Source organism: Colletotrichum fructicola (genome assembly GCF_000319635.2).
Source record: "Colletotrichum fructicola Nara gc5 chromosome Unknown KSG_Nara_v1_contig01, whole genome shotgun sequence".
NCBI classification, from domain to species: domain Eukaryota; kingdom Fungi; phylum Ascomycota; class Sordariomycetes; order Glomerellales; family Glomerellaceae; genus Colletotrichum; species Colletotrichum fructicola.
In genome coordinates, this window is record NW_027094051.1 from 5,743,738 (window position 1) to 5,759,809 (window position 16,072).

At 50.0% G+C, this 16,072-nt stretch overlaps 7 protein-coding genes across 7 annotated transcripts; 6 read left to right on the top strand and 1 right to left on the bottom strand.

Moving 5' to 3' along the window:
* Positions 1–1,545: 1,545 nt before the first annotated feature.
* CGGC5_v001607 (uncharacterized protein) lies at positions 1,546–2,102 on the top strand (the record flags this gene model as incomplete). Its single annotated transcript, XM_066150858.1, has 2 exons — positions 1,546–2,047; positions 2,089–2,102. The coding sequence occupies 2 exons, from the start codon at positions 1,546–1,548 to the stop codon at positions 2,100–2,102; spliced, it is 516 nt and encodes a 171-aa protein (XP_066009934.1).
* Positions 2,103–2,767: 665 nt separating this feature from the next.
* CGGC5_v001608 (uncharacterized protein) lies at positions 2,768–3,697 on the top strand (the record flags this gene model as incomplete). Its single annotated transcript, XM_032026058.1, has 1 exon — positions 2,768–3,697. One exon carries the CDS (start codon positions 2,768–2,770, stop codon positions 3,695–3,697), a length of 930 nt encoding a protein of 309 aa, XP_031877433.1.
* A 2,329-nt stretch (positions 3,698–6,026) lies between these two features.
* CGGC5_v001609 (uncharacterized protein) lies at positions 6,027–6,463 on the top strand (the record flags this gene model as incomplete). The annotated part of the gene is made up of 3 exons (XM_032026059.1): positions 6,027–6,073; positions 6,125–6,281; positions 6,344–6,463. The coding sequence occupies 3 exons, from the start codon at positions 6,027–6,029 to the stop codon at positions 6,461–6,463; spliced, it is 324 nt and encodes a 107-aa protein (XP_031877434.1).
* A 991-nt stretch (positions 6,464–7,454) lies between these two features.
* On the top strand, positions 7,455–8,168 carry CGGC5_v001610 (uncharacterized protein; the record flags this gene model as incomplete). Its single annotated transcript, XM_032026060.1, has 1 exon — positions 7,455–8,168. The coding sequence occupies one exon, from the start codon at positions 7,455–7,457 to the stop codon at positions 8,166–8,168; it is 714 nt and encodes a 237-aa protein (XP_031877435.1).
* A 754-nt stretch (positions 8,169–8,922) lies between these two features.
* On the top strand, positions 8,923–11,020 carry CGGC5_v001611 (uncharacterized protein; the record flags this gene model as incomplete). The annotated part of the gene is made up of 3 exons (XM_032026061.1): positions 8,923–9,117; positions 9,172–9,459; positions 9,518–11,020. The coding sequence occupies 3 exons, from the start codon at positions 8,923–8,925 to the stop codon at positions 11,018–11,020; spliced, it is 1,986 nt and encodes a 661-aa protein (XP_031877436.1).
* A 1,610-nt stretch (positions 11,021–12,630) lies between these two features.
* CGGC5_v001612 (uncharacterized protein) lies at positions 12,631–13,233 on the top strand (the record flags this gene model as incomplete). The annotated part of the gene is made up of 2 exons (XM_032026062.1): positions 12,631–12,995; positions 13,203–13,233. 2 exons carry the CDS (start codon positions 12,631–12,633, stop codon positions 13,231–13,233), a joined length of 396 nt encoding a protein of 131 aa, XP_031877428.1.
* An 811-nt stretch (positions 13,234–14,044) lies between these two features.
* Positions 14,045–15,067, bottom strand: CGGC5_v001613 (uncharacterized protein; the record flags this gene model as incomplete). Its single annotated transcript, XM_032026064.1, has 4 exons — positions 14,045–14,630; positions 14,731–14,836; positions 14,904–14,931; positions 15,062–15,067. The coding sequence occupies 4 exons, from the start codon at positions 15,065–15,067 to the stop codon at positions 14,045–14,047; spliced, it is 726 nt and encodes a 241-aa protein (XP_031877430.1).
* Positions 15,068–16,072: the final 1,005 nt, after the last annotated feature.

Below are 16,072 nucleotides of genomic sequence, written 5' to 3' on the forward strand. Positions count from 1 at the left end.
ATCTCCACTTTGGGAAATATTTTTATTGTGGATTTTGTCCTTTTCACCTTTTCAGAGTCGGAAGAGCTCCCGATCCGTGCGAGTTTGATAGACAGGCTTAAGCGACACATTTCTATTACTTTTCACACCATGTAGTAGCTACGTGATGGGCTTGCCGCGTAGCAGGATCAATCATGATGACAGATTGACGGCGCTACCTACCTAGGAACGTTGATGCTTACCTACTTGTTAACATAACGTATGTGCACATTGGGATCTTACCCATTTCCGGGCCAGCAAAAACCTTCTGCGTAGCTAGCAAAACCCGAAGTTAATCGGTAGCATTGCGCCATAGCATCGATTGGTATGACGAGGAAACTTTGAGAAGTGGCGCTGTTTCTAGGGAATTGAGAATGCAGACAGCAGTTGAGGGGTCGCAGCTTCCCACCTTTGCAGGCAATTCGTCTGTCTCAGCCAAGATCTTGGACAAGAGCCTTGCCCGCGAATCATAGAAACTTCCCTAGAGTTGGGTTGTGCGGGCTTTGTACAAGGCAAAAGCCGAGATCGAGGCAGTCACGCGGGTCACAAAAAGAAAAGACCGTTACACCATCCGCTAACAAAAGCTTCGAAAGGGAGCGACTTCCACAGGAAACGTACATTATCCTCACTATGTTAGATAATCATAAAGGCTAGATGACCAGGCCAAAACACTGGTTTCTTTTACAATCTGGTATTTCTGTTGGGCCAAGTAAGACGTGCTTGTACTGAAGGCCCTGCTAAGTGTGCCACTGTCTTTTCGCAGACCGAGTGGTAGTGTAAGGCGGAAGTGTCATGTTGTCTTACCCAGACCTTGATGTGGCAAACAAACGAGTGTGGAGGACAGCGGCCGTCCTAGGAAGGACGAGGCTAGGCTGCAACCCTTTACCCTGCCGATCTCAAGTTAGTGTTCAGCTACATTCCGAAGAGACAAACTTGTTCTGCCTGAGACCTGACCTATAATAAAGTCTTGGTAAACTTCTGCGCTGTACATAAATACCATATACATGCTCATCCCGATATCCATCATCAAGATTGTGGTGCCGTTTCATCACTTGACCCTCCTATTGCTGCCTAGGTCATTTACATCTTGCAATAACTTACATTTGATAACTTTGCACAGGTCTATTCCTGACTATGTATCAACCTTTAAATCCTAATACATCTTCGCAGGCCTCAGCAACGCTCTGGAATACTGCACAGACTCGACGAATCACCGGAAAACCAGACAACAGACATGGGGAACACAGTCTTCCGCTTCGCGGGCTGCCTGATGAGCCCACGGACCAACATTCAATGACCCCCGACGAATTACCCAAAAGCCTGGACCCTTTTATAAAAGCCAGTATCTTTCTCTCTCTTGTCTCTGTCGCAGCCGCCTTTACCTTCGTCACTTGGATGTGGTGGACTCCCCAGGACGACCAACGCTGGCGTTCATGGGTGCTGGCAAACCGGCTTCAGCCCAGCGTGACACTTGCCTCGGTCACGATTCGCACTGCGGTTGGCACGATCGCTGCCACAGCTACAACAATGATCGCCTCGATTGCCGTGGAGCGTCGCGGTGTCCACCCCCATGCCGTCGCCCAAGTCTCCATCGCCCGATTCTCCAACAGCGGCCCGCTCTCGCTGGGATACCTCGCCATAAAGCACTCACAACTAGACGCAGTCGTCAGGTTGATGATTGTGCTTCTCATCTTGACAACTCTCGCCGTGCAGTTTGTCTCAACGCTGCTCGTGTCTGACCTCCAGCAGAGCGAGATCATCTCGTTCGCGCGGACGGTGCCTACCTTGTTCTACTATCGAGGTCGCGAGAGTCCAGCTATTTCGACACGGGAGTATCCCGAAGATAATGTGGATATGGGAGCCGATTCAGACTACTATTGGTTTCAAGGACCGCGCTCGGCCGAAACGTTCGCCGAGTACTCGGAGCCTCAGATAGATGTCGATGGGATAGATGATACAGGCCCGACCATCCGAGCGTTTCTTCCATTACCCTCGACGGACGCAAGGCAATCGCTCGCCGAATTTAGGGGTATGGCGCGTGTTAGTGATTCACGTGTTGTTTGTCTGCAGCCGGAAATCAGTAATCTTACATTTTGTGAGATCGACTTGGGCGATTCTAGGGTGGAACCTGGTATATGTGGTGTATTTCACCTCAACCATTCTGTAGCCGCTGCTGCAAGCTTGGATTGGCCGGAGAATGACGAAATTGCCTTCGTATGTCCTGTCTCTGGTGTTCAATCCGGAATGTCAGAAAACTTCTGGCAGGTTTGTCAAAATCATATTTTCGATCATCATTCGATGGGGCTTGAGTGGTCTCTACACAATCATACCAGAGGAACTGATATCAAGCTTCTTTGGCACGTGAGTCAACCCGACATCCTGGGCGACCACAAATCCTTAAATCAATCAACAATCAAAATGCTGAATACGACAAACAACGGACCATGGACAAAGCAGGAGTTGGAAATCAGATTTCCGACTGATCCAGAAACTGCAATCAACGAGATCAAATACCTTTCGAGGAGCATGGCAGTCAACATGACGATATGCGCGCTGCCCAGGCGGTAAGTTCCCAGACAGCCAAGGGCTTGAGAAACTTTTATCACAATTTCTAAAAGCTTCTACAAACCACAGAGTAGGATCAATACATCAACTTGATATACACGCTTCAAGGTCTCTAATCAGTCAGAGATCCCGAGCTGAGCCAACTTACTGTTGGGACGTTGATTCGGGGAGTTCCACGACAAAAATGGTGCGCAAACAACTCAACGCTATCGCGGACCCTTCCTCGGGGCCGCGAGCCCACAACCGAGACGCAATCCTAGCCATCGACCGAGACGGACTGAGTTTGAGTATGACCAAGGCCCGCAACGGCACGACATGGACCAAATATAGAACGAATCAGGCAATGAACGAATTTCTTAGTGGGGTGTTCGATGCATCGCGAGGCCCGTCACTAAGACTCTGCCCATCTTGCGTGCCGAAGCTGACACCATCTTACATTATTCCCGACAGCCTCTACATGCGAATATTTGCCGACACCATCACGGAGACGGGATCGCCCGCGCGAGCTTTACAGGCGCTGTACTTCACACTGGAGCGGTCGATATACTACAACAGAATGAGCAGCTACTCACTCAACGAGCCTGATCGTGAGGCCGCTGTTGCAGATATAGTGACATTTGAACCGATGCAGGTTCCGAAGGATTTCAAGGGATACTGGGCCGTTGCGGGCATTCTGGCCGTCTTTCTTGCCGCCTTCGCCGCGGTGATCTGGCTCTATCGCCCGACGCAGTACAGCCTACCGGGAAATTCTTGGCACGTCATCGCGCAAGTTTCTGAGAGTGCTGAGCTTGTCGAGGTCCTTCAAAAGGCGAGGTTGGCAACGGACGATGAGGTTGATAAGTTGATTGAGGGGATATCGTACCCCCCTTCCAGTCCTGTCAGCGGTGGCGCAACTTCCTACGTCAAGAAGGTTCTCGATGAAGCGCGGCGGCACTTCTTGGCCGGTAGGGAGTCCTTCGTTGCTTCGGGTTCAAAGAGGGCAATGCCGCGTTTCGTTCTCCAGAAGGGCGTTTTTGTCGGTGTGCCAGAGGAGGAGATGAACACCACACTACGAGCCAGCGGCTTCCAGCGCCGCACGGTTAGGAAAGGCTCTGAGAGCGAAAATGCGGACTGAAGGCGGTGCTGCCCAGGGAAGAGCGGTCTATCTTGGTTTTGAAGGAAAAGTTGGGGTTATTCCAGACGCTTTTGAATGTATTCACAAAAGCTCGCAGGGACTTCGAGACTGCTTGGAGAGAATCTGAAAGTCATGCAGGTGTGTCTGTCGTTACACTCGCTTCGATGAAGACTGAGATTTACATCAATATCGGTTGACCTCAGGTTTGAAGACCTTCCCCAAAGATCATGGTTCGGTTTCACGGTGAAGCCGACTCCTAGCGTACCGCTAAACTCCATGTCAAGTTTTGGTCACAAAGTGGACACAGCGCCAAGTTTTCATCACAGCCCGATGACCCCCATAAGACCCACGTAGCGACAACTGAGCCACTTCGTGATTCTCCATTGAAATGTCCACCGGTTATGATGATATGATCGCGAACCTGCTGACAGTGTAGATCGTACAAGTAGGTCCTCAAATGAAATTGCGATTGTGGGTTTTGACAAAATTTATAAAATGCTCGTTTCTCATGAGGTGGGTTCTTGATGGCGACAGTGGCCTCGAGGTGACGTTGGCATGCAAAGGGCTGATAAGTCAACAGGCAGCTGAACGCTCTTGTTAGCAGTTATGATCCAGTTCTACGACGTTAATTTCCTGCCACTAAACCGATGATTTTGATGGCGGTGTGAATCACAATGGGCAGTGTTTCTACCTTATAATCAACTCGAGATTAGGGGCTTCCTAAAGGGGCAAGTCTTTCAACGGTGATCCCGTACCGGCATGCTCTCCGAGTGGAGCCAAACAAACCCGGCGCAACCGGACCGGACGGAGCAGGTCAGGATGTTCGGAAGGGTAAATTGTGAGTTGCAGTGAGGCTGACTGCATCATCACATTGCGTCGAACGGTCAAAGTCAGCAAGTCGCCCGGGAAGATCTTGCCGAGTTATCAGACGATAACATCGTGATGCCAAGAGGGCAACTCTGCCGAAGGGCTCATCGTTGTTGGTTGCGCAGCCCTAGACAAGACCTGCCTTTTTTTTTGACGTGTTCGCGGGGATGCATTGCGCCCTAATCTCGCTTCGCGGCTTCTGTGCCTTGAAAGCTGTGCTGTTTGCTCTCCCACATGCCGTGAAGCACAGACACCTCCGAGGAGACCCGCCTCCCATCGGACCTCTTCCGCTGCGATGTTCCCGGCATCCGGCACCCGGCCGCTCGGACGTGAAATAAAGGGGAAGGAGGGAGCACTCTCTGGGTCCTGCGGTCCCCGCCTTCCGGGGGTGACGTGAGGGAATGCCTTGCATGACTAAATATAGTTCCCGCGGTTAGTGGGAAGCTTGTTAAACAGCTGGCCATGCCAAAATTTGAGCATGTTTTTAACCGTACCGCGGGAAGGAAGCATTGGTCGTTCTGTAGACTGTAGGGCTTGTGCAAGCCTTCGGACATTACTACATTTGAATGAATTGTTCGGATGACCCCCACAGATCCCACACATAGCTCGGAGGATTATACATAACTCCCACTTTACCGTTGTTTATCCCGTTGAGTGCGGCTGTGCTGGATGTTTGGATGAACTTATGACTGGTTGTAACGCTGTGAATGTGGTATGATCTGGATTAAGGACCGACATCTCCTGGCACGTGGTTGTTGAATGCTCAACTGCCTCACTTGGGTACAATTGTGTCTTCATGTTTTCTTACGAGGGCCTGGATTTTAAGCCATGAACCCTCGTGATATCAAAAGACACAACTTCGGCCATTAATTGCATCCCTCATTGAATGTTAACTAGCGGCAATTTGAGGCTGCTAGACCAACACTCCCCGCGATGTCGGAATCGAACCGAGAAGTTATCCCTATCATAATTCGAAGGCATGAATGATAGTACCGGAGGTATGGACTCTCGCTATGTGGGATTGCTCATAGGGGTTGTTGTGCCCGAGGCACGGACGCCTTGTGGAGTCTTCCCGCTCACTCCCTAGGAGATCTCTAGTCATGCAAAGCACCTTGGCAGAGCCTTGTGGGCCGCGATGTTACTTCACGATCCACGATCCATCGGTGGAATGTTCGAAGCTGAGCCTCCGCGTCGTCAGCATCAAGCGGAGCATGCATCTCAGTGCCCGACAGGCCTTGGTCAAGGAGCGCCGGAAAGCCCATATCGACATCAGGAGATGCGTCTTCCCGAGAGATAAATAGAGACGGATTTTCCCTCTCTAGCAGCGTTCTTCTCTTCATCCTCATCACCATCCACTCACTCACACTTCAATCTTTAATCCAAACAACTCACACTCTTTCAACCAACTTTCTACAGTCTCTTCAGGTTACTACTTAATACCAACCCAACCCTATCCATCAAAATGCAGTTCTCTACCATCCTCGTTGCCGCTGTTGCCTGCGCCACTGGGTAAGACTACCACCTCACTACAAGTGGAATACATCTTCTAACGCTTCTCAGTGCTGTTGCCAACCTCCACACCGCTGCCTGGTGTATCTCTTCGGGCCTTCAGGACTCTGACCCCAAGAACGTCGCCGCCACCGAGGCTGCCTGCGGTGCCTACAAGGAGCGCCACACCGGCAACGACGTCTGGGACACTTGCCCCGACTGCTACCTCGTAAGCCATCACTAAAACATTCCAACCAGAGATCACTTCAGAAGCTAACTCATTCTTCTCAGGGTGTCAAGGACGACGACGCCCAGGTCGCCACCTGCAACTCCCCCGCCAAGCACATTGGCGGTGACGAGTGGGAGGAGTACTGCATCCAGTACGGTGCCGTCAACGGCGCTGCCAACTAAGAGTTTGTGGATGGCTCGATGGCAAGACATGAGAATAGGACGTTTTCCTCTTGTTACTATATTTGCATGGATGGGAGTACTTGATTTGGTCAAATATGTCTAATACTTAAATCAAAGAGTTCGGACTGCAATAATTGGTGCTTCAATGGGGCTTTTGTGAATGTTTGTTCCTCGACCTCGCTCTCACTGCCGGAGCAGAGATGGGCAGGTTAGGGGTTGAGTCGTGCGACCGCTTGTATCTTCAGGGTTAGCGCTATATCTATGGCCTCTGGAGAAGAATCGCGAGTTCATGCTTTCGGAACTTCGATGGTGCGCCGAGAGGCTTATCCGGGCCGATGTCTGAACAAGAACTGCCTCGTTTCTGTGACGTTTAACCAAAAGAATACACCGGCAACTGGACGCATGTTGTATTGGATAAACTATCGACTTTCGACTGCTGTGTTTCCAAGCCATGACTCAATAAGCATGCTGGCTAAGCTTAATTGAAAGTTTTCGTGGAAATTCCCATGTGGTATGATTAGCGTACTGTGGCGGGGGTTAACCCCATGAGGTTACAGGGGAGGAGTTGGTAGAGTTTAGAAAGACGAGTCAAGACACCAGCTGTTCAGCTTCGCGCCACAACTCAAAATTTCCAATAGCTAAGTTGAGATGCTACGGCCAATTCAGAAATGCCTCCGTCTCTGTTAATATTCAATGTGATACCCCCAAAATACAAAAAGCAACTCAACACCAGTCATGAAGACTGAAGCGATTGCTCTTCCATCCACGCGCCTTTCACAGTCTTTTCCCATCTTCATTCCTTCCAGCCATGACCGTCCCAACTTCTCCGCGGCTTAGTCTGCGCGACACACTCCTTGGTCTTCTTCTACTTCCACTTGTTTCCGCAAAATGCGTTCCTCGCAGCAATCCCTCCAGCGGCCCCCAGCCTGCCAAACTTGCCAACACCTTATATGTAGGCTGCTTCGTCACAACCCTTGTTGAAGGCTCGGCAATGATCCCATCTCAAATCGGCTCTTACAAGAATGAGGCTATGACTGCGGAGCTCTGTGCTACACAGTACTGCAAAACATCAGCCTATTTCGCCACGTTCGAGTCAAACAGATGCTACTGTCACCACGCTGCACCGACCAAGCGCGTTGCTGAGTCGGAATGCTCTTCGCCGTGTGCAGGATCCAAAACCGAGCTCTGCGGCAGCAACACCAGGGCCAACTTCTATCGTCGGGATCCTCGCGTGTTCACGCCTCCTACCGATTCAAGCACCACCAAGCTGGCCTCGTTCTCGTTCAAGAGTGATTCCGACCTCCAGCTCTGGACTGGTTCTAAAGGAACAGAATCCTCCTTCGTGCCTGGAAACACCAATCCCACGGCGCTTAAGTTAGAGTCGAGAACGTCGCTGACGACGTCTGTCAACGCTGCGATCGGTGCAACTTATCGGATTTCGCTCCGCTACATGATGGGAAATGTTTGGAGGAGTGGTCGCCTCATGACTCTTGAAGCCTCTGCTGACTCGGGAGAAGTCTACAAGAAGCAGATGGCTGAGTTCAGTCCTGGATTCACTTTCGAAGAGTGGCAAACCATGTCTATCGAGGTTACTGCCAAAACAGCAAAACTCTCTGTCAAGCTGGAGTACATACCCACGCCGAATGGGGGCTATGCGATCTGGGATAATCTGGCGATTGACCTCATCAAAGCCCCGAAGTCCTGAGCCATCACCAGTGCTACCCAGCATCAGACGATTTCGTCTGTTCTGATTGGCGTTCCGATGCATTGACCAAACCTGGATGGATCATCGACCTGATCCATAAACATGCTGGCCGAGGACATCTCGAGGAATGTAAGGCTAGGATCAATGTGGGCTGAGCGCGATTGTGATACAAAAATGTTGTGCAATCGCTTTGATGCTTAAGTCAGACTTGTCATCAGCTAGACAATAATGATCAAAAGAGTTGCTTTCGCATCAAGGTATTTTTTGGTATCTTAGTACATTACACTTAATTATCTAGTTATTTCCTCCATCTAAAGTAACAAATCAGAATAACCTCGTTTGCCACAGTCTTTGTTTCAGGGGTTTCCTGCATCCATCTTCAAACCAACAACGTGAAAACAGGCAGCGCTAGGCAACAGCCAGCCAAGACTGCAGCAATGAGGGTCCTAAATCCACATGACCTCGCGACAATTTCGCGTTACAATTAGCCATGCTTACCGCCTGACGCCATGCTCGATTGGCTTGGGGAGCTACTGAAAATAGCGCGGTAGCCTGCGTGCCTAAATTTGACTCCAAGAACCTTGTGGCTTCCCTAACAATTCTTTCTAGCAATCCTCTCGATACAAAAACGAGAGAAATTCCAGTTGCACCACTACAAAGACTGCACAATACTCATAGATCACCATCGCCTGTCTATCAACGCCGACCTCTCCACCACCCTTAATTGACACGTGCTCAACGAGCGTCTGGCCACATGTCGAAAACACCATTGACCGCCCGAGACAGACTCGTTCTGCGTCACTGGGCCGAGCAGCAAGGCTCGCAGAAAACGCCGACCATTCCAATGGCAATGCAGTGGATCGCCGAGAACTTGGGAAAGGATGTGGAAGAAGACTCGATCCGATCCGTGCTCAATAAGGGAGATCTCAATGAGGGTTTCCACACCTTTGTGAGTTCGCCATCCAATGCGCTTCAGGGCGGCCAACACTGACTTCAAATCAAGGACGACGGGGAGCTGAACAAGCTTGTACGACCAGGATTTGGTTTGGGTGTCAATGCTATGCCCAAGAAAATGTTTCCCAGCGCGGTGCTCGATTGGACCGCCATCACATTGACGTACTCGGAGCTGGCCATCATGTGGTTCATCGAGCAAATCACCAACAAACCGGATTGGCACGTGAAGGTCTTCAACGATGACATCGCTGCTAAATGGAAAGCCGAAGTCATGGCTGTTGACTGGGCTTCAGTGGGCCTGAAATATGCTCACTTTGATGACGACATGTTCGAATGGGTTCGTCTCATGCCTCGCCCTCCAACTCAACAAGACCGCCCAGCTGACATCATTCTAGTCTCTCGAGGAGCTCCGACAAAAGGCCAAGCTGTACGAAGCCACAGGGATCATTCCGGTCTTTGATTATTCGGCCGCTGTGATCAAGTCCGACAATGCTCTGACGCCGGAAATCAAGGAAGAGCTGAAGAAGGCTGTGGCCATGCTTGAGGATGTCCCGGATGCACACAAGGATTGGCACCCCGGTAGCGATGAGAAGGTTCTTGACCTTGTTCACCCGTCGCTTTGGCCGCTTGCCTACGGCACGACCCGCATCCTATCTGACAAACGGATCCCATTGGCGGACACAATGAAGTACTGCGGCAGAGGAGACGTCATCCCGACTCCTGACGAAGATGTGGACCTATGCTGGTCTACCAAGTTTCAGTGGCTTCCTTGCGAGGTCGAGCTCGACGATGACAAACCTCGAATTGCAAGTTACATCAACAATCTACATCCCACCAAGCATGCGGATCTGTATTCGGTGATCGAAAAAGTGCTGGGTAAGGTCGTGCCCCTCTGGGATGTCGTTCACCGATGGCCCGAGGAGTTCGAAGTCCAACGCCTGTTGATGCCCAAGGTTGGGAGGTGTTGCACTACTCCCGAGATCTGCAACAAAGGTCCTTACTGGTGCCGCCCTGAATCCCGCCCCCAGGAGTCGGATGAGCAGCCCCGCGAAGTGGACGAGTACAATGACGACTATGAAGATAGCGACGACGAACCTGAATCCCTGACTTGGCGCAGAGACAAGATTTGGTACAACGCAACTCATCCTCTCTCACGCCCGAATATTCCTCCCTACACACGAATGCCCATCACTGGCGAAGATGTCAGGTTGCAAAATGGGCTTTTCGATAATGCTGAGCGGATTCAAGTCATCGTGAAGCTTGCAAATATCCATCTCACTCCAGAGAAGCCGACTTACGACGGTGGCTCTTGGCACATCGAGGGCCTACTAAATGAGCACATCTGCGCCACGGCCCTGTATTACTACGACAATGAAAATATTACGGAGAGTCGACTCGCCTTCCGAACCAAGTCCAACAGGGAAGATCTCATGTCGGAACTCCAGTACGAGCAGAGCGACTTCTACTCTATCGGAAGGACCTTTAGCATCGACCCCTCGGGCAACACTATTCAGGACCTCGGCAGTGTACTCACTCGCGAAGATCGCCTCATTGCTTTCCCGAATGTTTATCAGCACTGCGTAGCCCCCTTTGAGCTTATCGACAAGACAAAGTCAGGACATCGCAAGATCCTGGCGCTGTTCCTCGTAGACCCGGACGTCCCCGTAATTAGCACCGCCAACGTGCCGCCGCAGCAGAAACACTGGTTTAGAGACGAGGTGACTACGGGACGGATGCCGCCTGAGATCATCGACATGGTATTTGAGAACCTCGAAATTCCGTTTGGTCTCGAGAAAGCCAAGGAGATGAGATTGGAGGTCATGAAGGAGAGAACAACAGTTGGGGATAACACAAACTATCGTGTTGGCTCGAATGATTTCAATTTTTGCGAGCACTAGATGCAGCTGGAAGAGTCATATATAGTCGAAGATCAAATCGACTCATAGGTGCTGCAAAGTACGGAGTAAAAGCTTTGTAGAAGTACGACACCTTTAATCTCCCTATTAGTATCCATGGATGGAACTTTGATAAGCTTGCCATGATACTGATGTTAATGTACTGCGGCACGCTCTCAGCAGCTGGCAGCTGAGCATGTCTCTTGATAGACTTTAGCTGGAACCTTCGGGTGAGTTCGTCTTGAGATCTAGCTCAAAATGAATCTTGCATTAAGTTGCATTCACGGACTTTGAGGGTCTAGTTGGTTATCGTTGAGAGACACATGGGTGCCGAAGCCTTACGTGCAGGCTAATTTGCTCCGTGCTAAGCCAAAGTTTGTGGTCCAAAACATGAAGGGACGTGGATGGGAGGGACGCTCACTGATGGATGCCCAGCATTCATGTCGGAGTTCTGGCAAGAGAGCTATGAAAGGAAGTCCTGTGATTCATGGGTGGCTTGGGAAAACAGATCGAAATTGTTACTTTCAACGTGCGTCCCAGATTTGATAGGTGAAGATGTAAACATGAGTGAATTTGGAGAAAGGTGTTGGCGCCTACGAAAACGAGTTCATTCAACACACATGTTCCAAGTTGCTAGTCAATTGACTCAAGTCCTTTCTCTTTTCCTCTTCCATGACCAGTATCAGTCGTGGCGTTCTCAGATGAATATCGAGGTGCGCTATAATAGCCTGCAAGCTTGATTACTTGAACCGAGCGAGGCACTACCCTGGCAAAAGATCTCCGGGCGCTATCAAAGCTTCGAAAATTACGCAGCGCCCCTTCTGATGTCATATTATTGCTGCAGCTATTGATCACAAGATCATTTACCAGATTACCGGAGCGTAAATCCCGATGATAGTTTCCGAGTCCCGAGTAAATCTTCAAAGTTCTACCGAGTGAGTGACTTCCCCATCGGGAATCAGGAGTCGGTCCTTAGATCCGAGTCAGAAAAGCTCCGTTACTTCCTAAAATCCAGCCTTCTATACTTCAAAGCTAATCGCCATCCTCGCCGTCTGGTGACGTGAGTATTCCTGCTGAGCAGACGGATTTGGAATGTTTATCGCCAACCGAAGGAGTCAGCCGTGAAAGAGGCCTCGGCCCGGCAGGAGGAAGCAATCCGTGTGAGTGGAACATCACCCCACGCCCGCCCTTCCGAATTCGTGTTCGCTTATGCTAAACTTCCTTATCACGGGTGATTTTCACGGAGTTCGCGGAGAATCAAGCTTCATCGAAAAACAAGGACGGGAAGCTAGGGAATGCGGTCATGGTTCGTTGGGGCGGAAGAGATGGTGGGAACGTCCAAGTATAAAGCTGGCAATGACCTCCCGGCTTGATGGACGATGAAAACAAATCATTCTAACCTTACCCTCATCCAAGCAATATCACCGTTACATATTACCACACACCACCGCACACCAAACCACCTTAGTTTTGTCAAACAAGCATCGTCATTCCCGTCAATCTGAACTTTATCCACGTGGCTGGGCTCTCGTACCCGCATTCCCCGAAAACTCAATCCTGACAACAGCACGCCCATCTGACTTCTTTGTTTCTCCAACTCCCCCAAAAAGAAGATGAAGCTCACCACTGCGGCCACTACCCTGCTCCTCTTTGCCACTCCCATCCTCGCTGGAGTCGCCCCCGCTAACGCAGCGGATGAGTGCGGCCAGCTCGGAGTCATGTCTTATACAGCCGGCTCTATGGACGAAAAGGGCGTAGATCCCTCTCAGATCCGAAAGTGCAAGGAGCATCCCCTTGGCCCGAACCCTCGACCAGAGGGCTCGGTCGGAACTCGACCCAACTATGCCGCGGCCGCAGCCGCTGCAGAGGATGCCAATAGCAACACCAGCGCACCCCTCACTGCTGAACACTGGTGGTGGAAGCATGGCTGGGGCAAGTGCTGGGACGTCGACCCCGGCGAATACGGATGCTCCAGGGGGTATTGTTACAGAGCTTGCGATGGGGACGGACGGTGGTGCTGGACTGCTCGGAACCGTGGTTACGGGTCGTGGAAGACTTGTGATGCCAGGGCTGATTGCAGAGTTGCCGACGACATTAGCTGTGGGAAGGGATGCAGGGCTTGTGGTTGTTCTTGCTGAACGTTCGCTTTCGCTTATTCCTGCTCTTTGGATCCCTGTTCTTCCAGCCTAGCGGTGCGCCTTGGTGTTGGTGTTTAGCTGATGGATTGATGTAATGAGTTTCCCGTCGCGTCGGCCGATTTGAGTTTTGTAATTGGGTTGGCTCGGTAGTTTTCTAGCAAATATTTGTTCTATTGCATTTCTGCACGTGCTACTTCGGACAGAATGACCGTCTCGTCCCAACAGGTGAGATAAGGTTTGGGGATACATAATCATGTAGTTAAATGAGACTTTCATTCAGCGGGCACTCGTTGATAACCCTGCGTACGCAATTAGACTTTACCAAGCGGCAAACGGAGAGTTTATGTAACTAGCGAGCTTGGGCTTCAGCCAACCTTCCCGAGTCAGGATATCATTGGTGATAATCTCCCGACGCATCCTTGGGAATAAAACCCCAGTATTGAACGTGAGCTAAGTTTCGAGTACTATTATATTCCTTCCAACGAAGGATTGAAGGATTTGGCGGTTATTAATCCTCAACAATTACTGCTCAACATGTTTCGGCCAACTTGGCAGCAGCAAAACTTCCTCCGTCCGGCTGTTGAAAAAGACAACCTCGTGAAAAATTGGTATAAAGCAAAACCGCAACATCCTCAATGATTGAAATCCTTTCAAAGTACACATGTAGACCAAGACATTTCACTTTCTTACCTCAATATGTGTGGTTCTTCCCAAAACATCCATTCCCTCATCCTTTCGGCACACCGTAGTATTGTTCGCTCCGCCTGCTTGGCGACTTGTCTCTGTGAATCTAGGCAGGTCTAATTGCCTCTCAAGTTTCATGTAGCTTCAGGTCGCCAAGATGGAGACCCATCCGAGATGACTGATCGATTCCACATGGACTTAGAAGTTAGTGTGTTCTTGGACCACCAAGACCAAGGCACACTCGGCGTCTTCCGGCGGGTGCAACCTCTGGCCCCACGAAGTCCATCTTTGTTGCCATCTTGGCGTAGCTTGGAACCGTTTGACCCAAGGTGTACGGGGACGAAGATTGGAAGTTATCTGAACGAGGCTCGGCGTTCTCCAGTGGGGGATAGTCTGTTGCCAAAGGCATGTTTTCGTACCGAGGCTGTCCGCCAACTTGAGACTGCAGGTCCATCCACTCTTTATTGTTTCTTTGTACCCTTGAAACCAGCACTGTACGGCCATTATGTTCAAACTCTGTTTCGAAGTTGGAGGAGCGATATATTCGTTTCATACGTCGTCGTCGGGCCTGGCAAAGGCCTTCTCTTTCTCGCGGTATCTCTGAGATGGGGAAAAACACCTGCGCTTCATATTGTGCGCCATTCGCATCCGTGACGATGTATACATCGAGAAAATCGTCACTGAGTTGGTGGCTCTTTATTTGATACTCCCCACCGATAATATCTGGGCGAGCCATGAGCGTCATTTGATTGCACGACTCCCACCCCGTTTCACTCCGGGGGCTGATGTTACTGCTTCGCACACACAGTCAGCAACTTCATTTCATACACATCTTTGCTTTTCAAGGTCGACTATGAAACGTTAGTGTCAATGTACTGGCTTGCAACGCACCTTGTTTTCACAGGAATGTCGTATATTCGAACAGCTAAAAAGGCAAAGGAAGCCGGTTGATGTAGAAAAAGGACAGAAAGTTTGAACAAGGCAACCTCAATGCCAGCTTCCCATTTCCATTTATCAGCGTCAGCCGAAAGTCTAGCCAGTTCGAGAGAGGGTGAATTACTTACCGTGCGGTACGTCAAGAAAAGCAAACTCCTAACAGCGCTGTATGTCGAGACTTGTTTTTCTTGTTCGAGTCTTGGGTACTGATTACTAGGAAAACACCCTCAAAACAGTCTGTCGTGAAGAAACCACTCATGCCTCTTTTTTTAACCTTTCAATGTACTTTCATGATCGAGAATCCTCGCTGGAATATATTGGCACTCATAAGGATTTGGTAGTTCGTGGGATGAACTGTTCCGTAGTTTTTTCATCATGTTTTACGCAAACCAGGGCTCACCACGAGTGTACCCACAATTATACCAGTTAGCGAATAATTTCCTCGACTCTGTCTGTCATCATGTGGGTCATATGTTGGTTGTGTGGCTGTGTGAAGTTGCCTCGACGCCTTACGGATGCCTGCAACGCTCATGCTATGGGCTTCTCCCGAGGCTTACATGAAAAATTCAGGAGCAACCAATGAACAGCCGAATGGAGCATACTTGTGAGGCACATTTGCTCAATGAAGGCGCGGGAATCTTACCCAAATTTGGAAGTGGGGCTAGAAATGCATGAGACTTGGCCAATGAGCCCATAGGGCCAATGCCCAGGCAAATAAGACCTGATTGAATGGTTCGCATCGCTTTAGTCAATGGAAAGTCACGATCTGTTTCAATTTAGTATAAATTCGAGAGACGTTCTTGTGGCAATATTCGTCTTGTTCCCTTTCACCTTGTTCTTTTGTCCAGCAGCTCAGGGTCGATCCTCACACTATCATGTCGAAATTCTGAATTTCCGACATCGTGGCTGGCAACCCTGAATAGAGACATTGCCAAACTTCCCGAATGCGTCGAAAAGCTCGTCATCACAGTGCTCTTCACTTGCTCATGGCAAAAAGCTTTTCGCATCGTTCTGGAAAGAAGTCTATTTACTTATTCTGGGGTTCTTGCTTCTTTTCCCCACAAAGTGTTCTTTCCGAGCGTTCTCGTGGTCTTTTTCCCTTTGGATTTCTTTGCACATTTTCTGCACCAGAAACATATCAACTAGAAGGGAACTGCCTCAAGTTTGGACCTGCAAGTAGATTTGAGATGTCTACTGCTATTGATATCCCAACGCAGGAGCCCTTTGCAAGGCAGTTAAATGGAAGCCAGGTATAGATTTGATGCTTGCAACTGAATTTAATCGCGATATTGAGTAG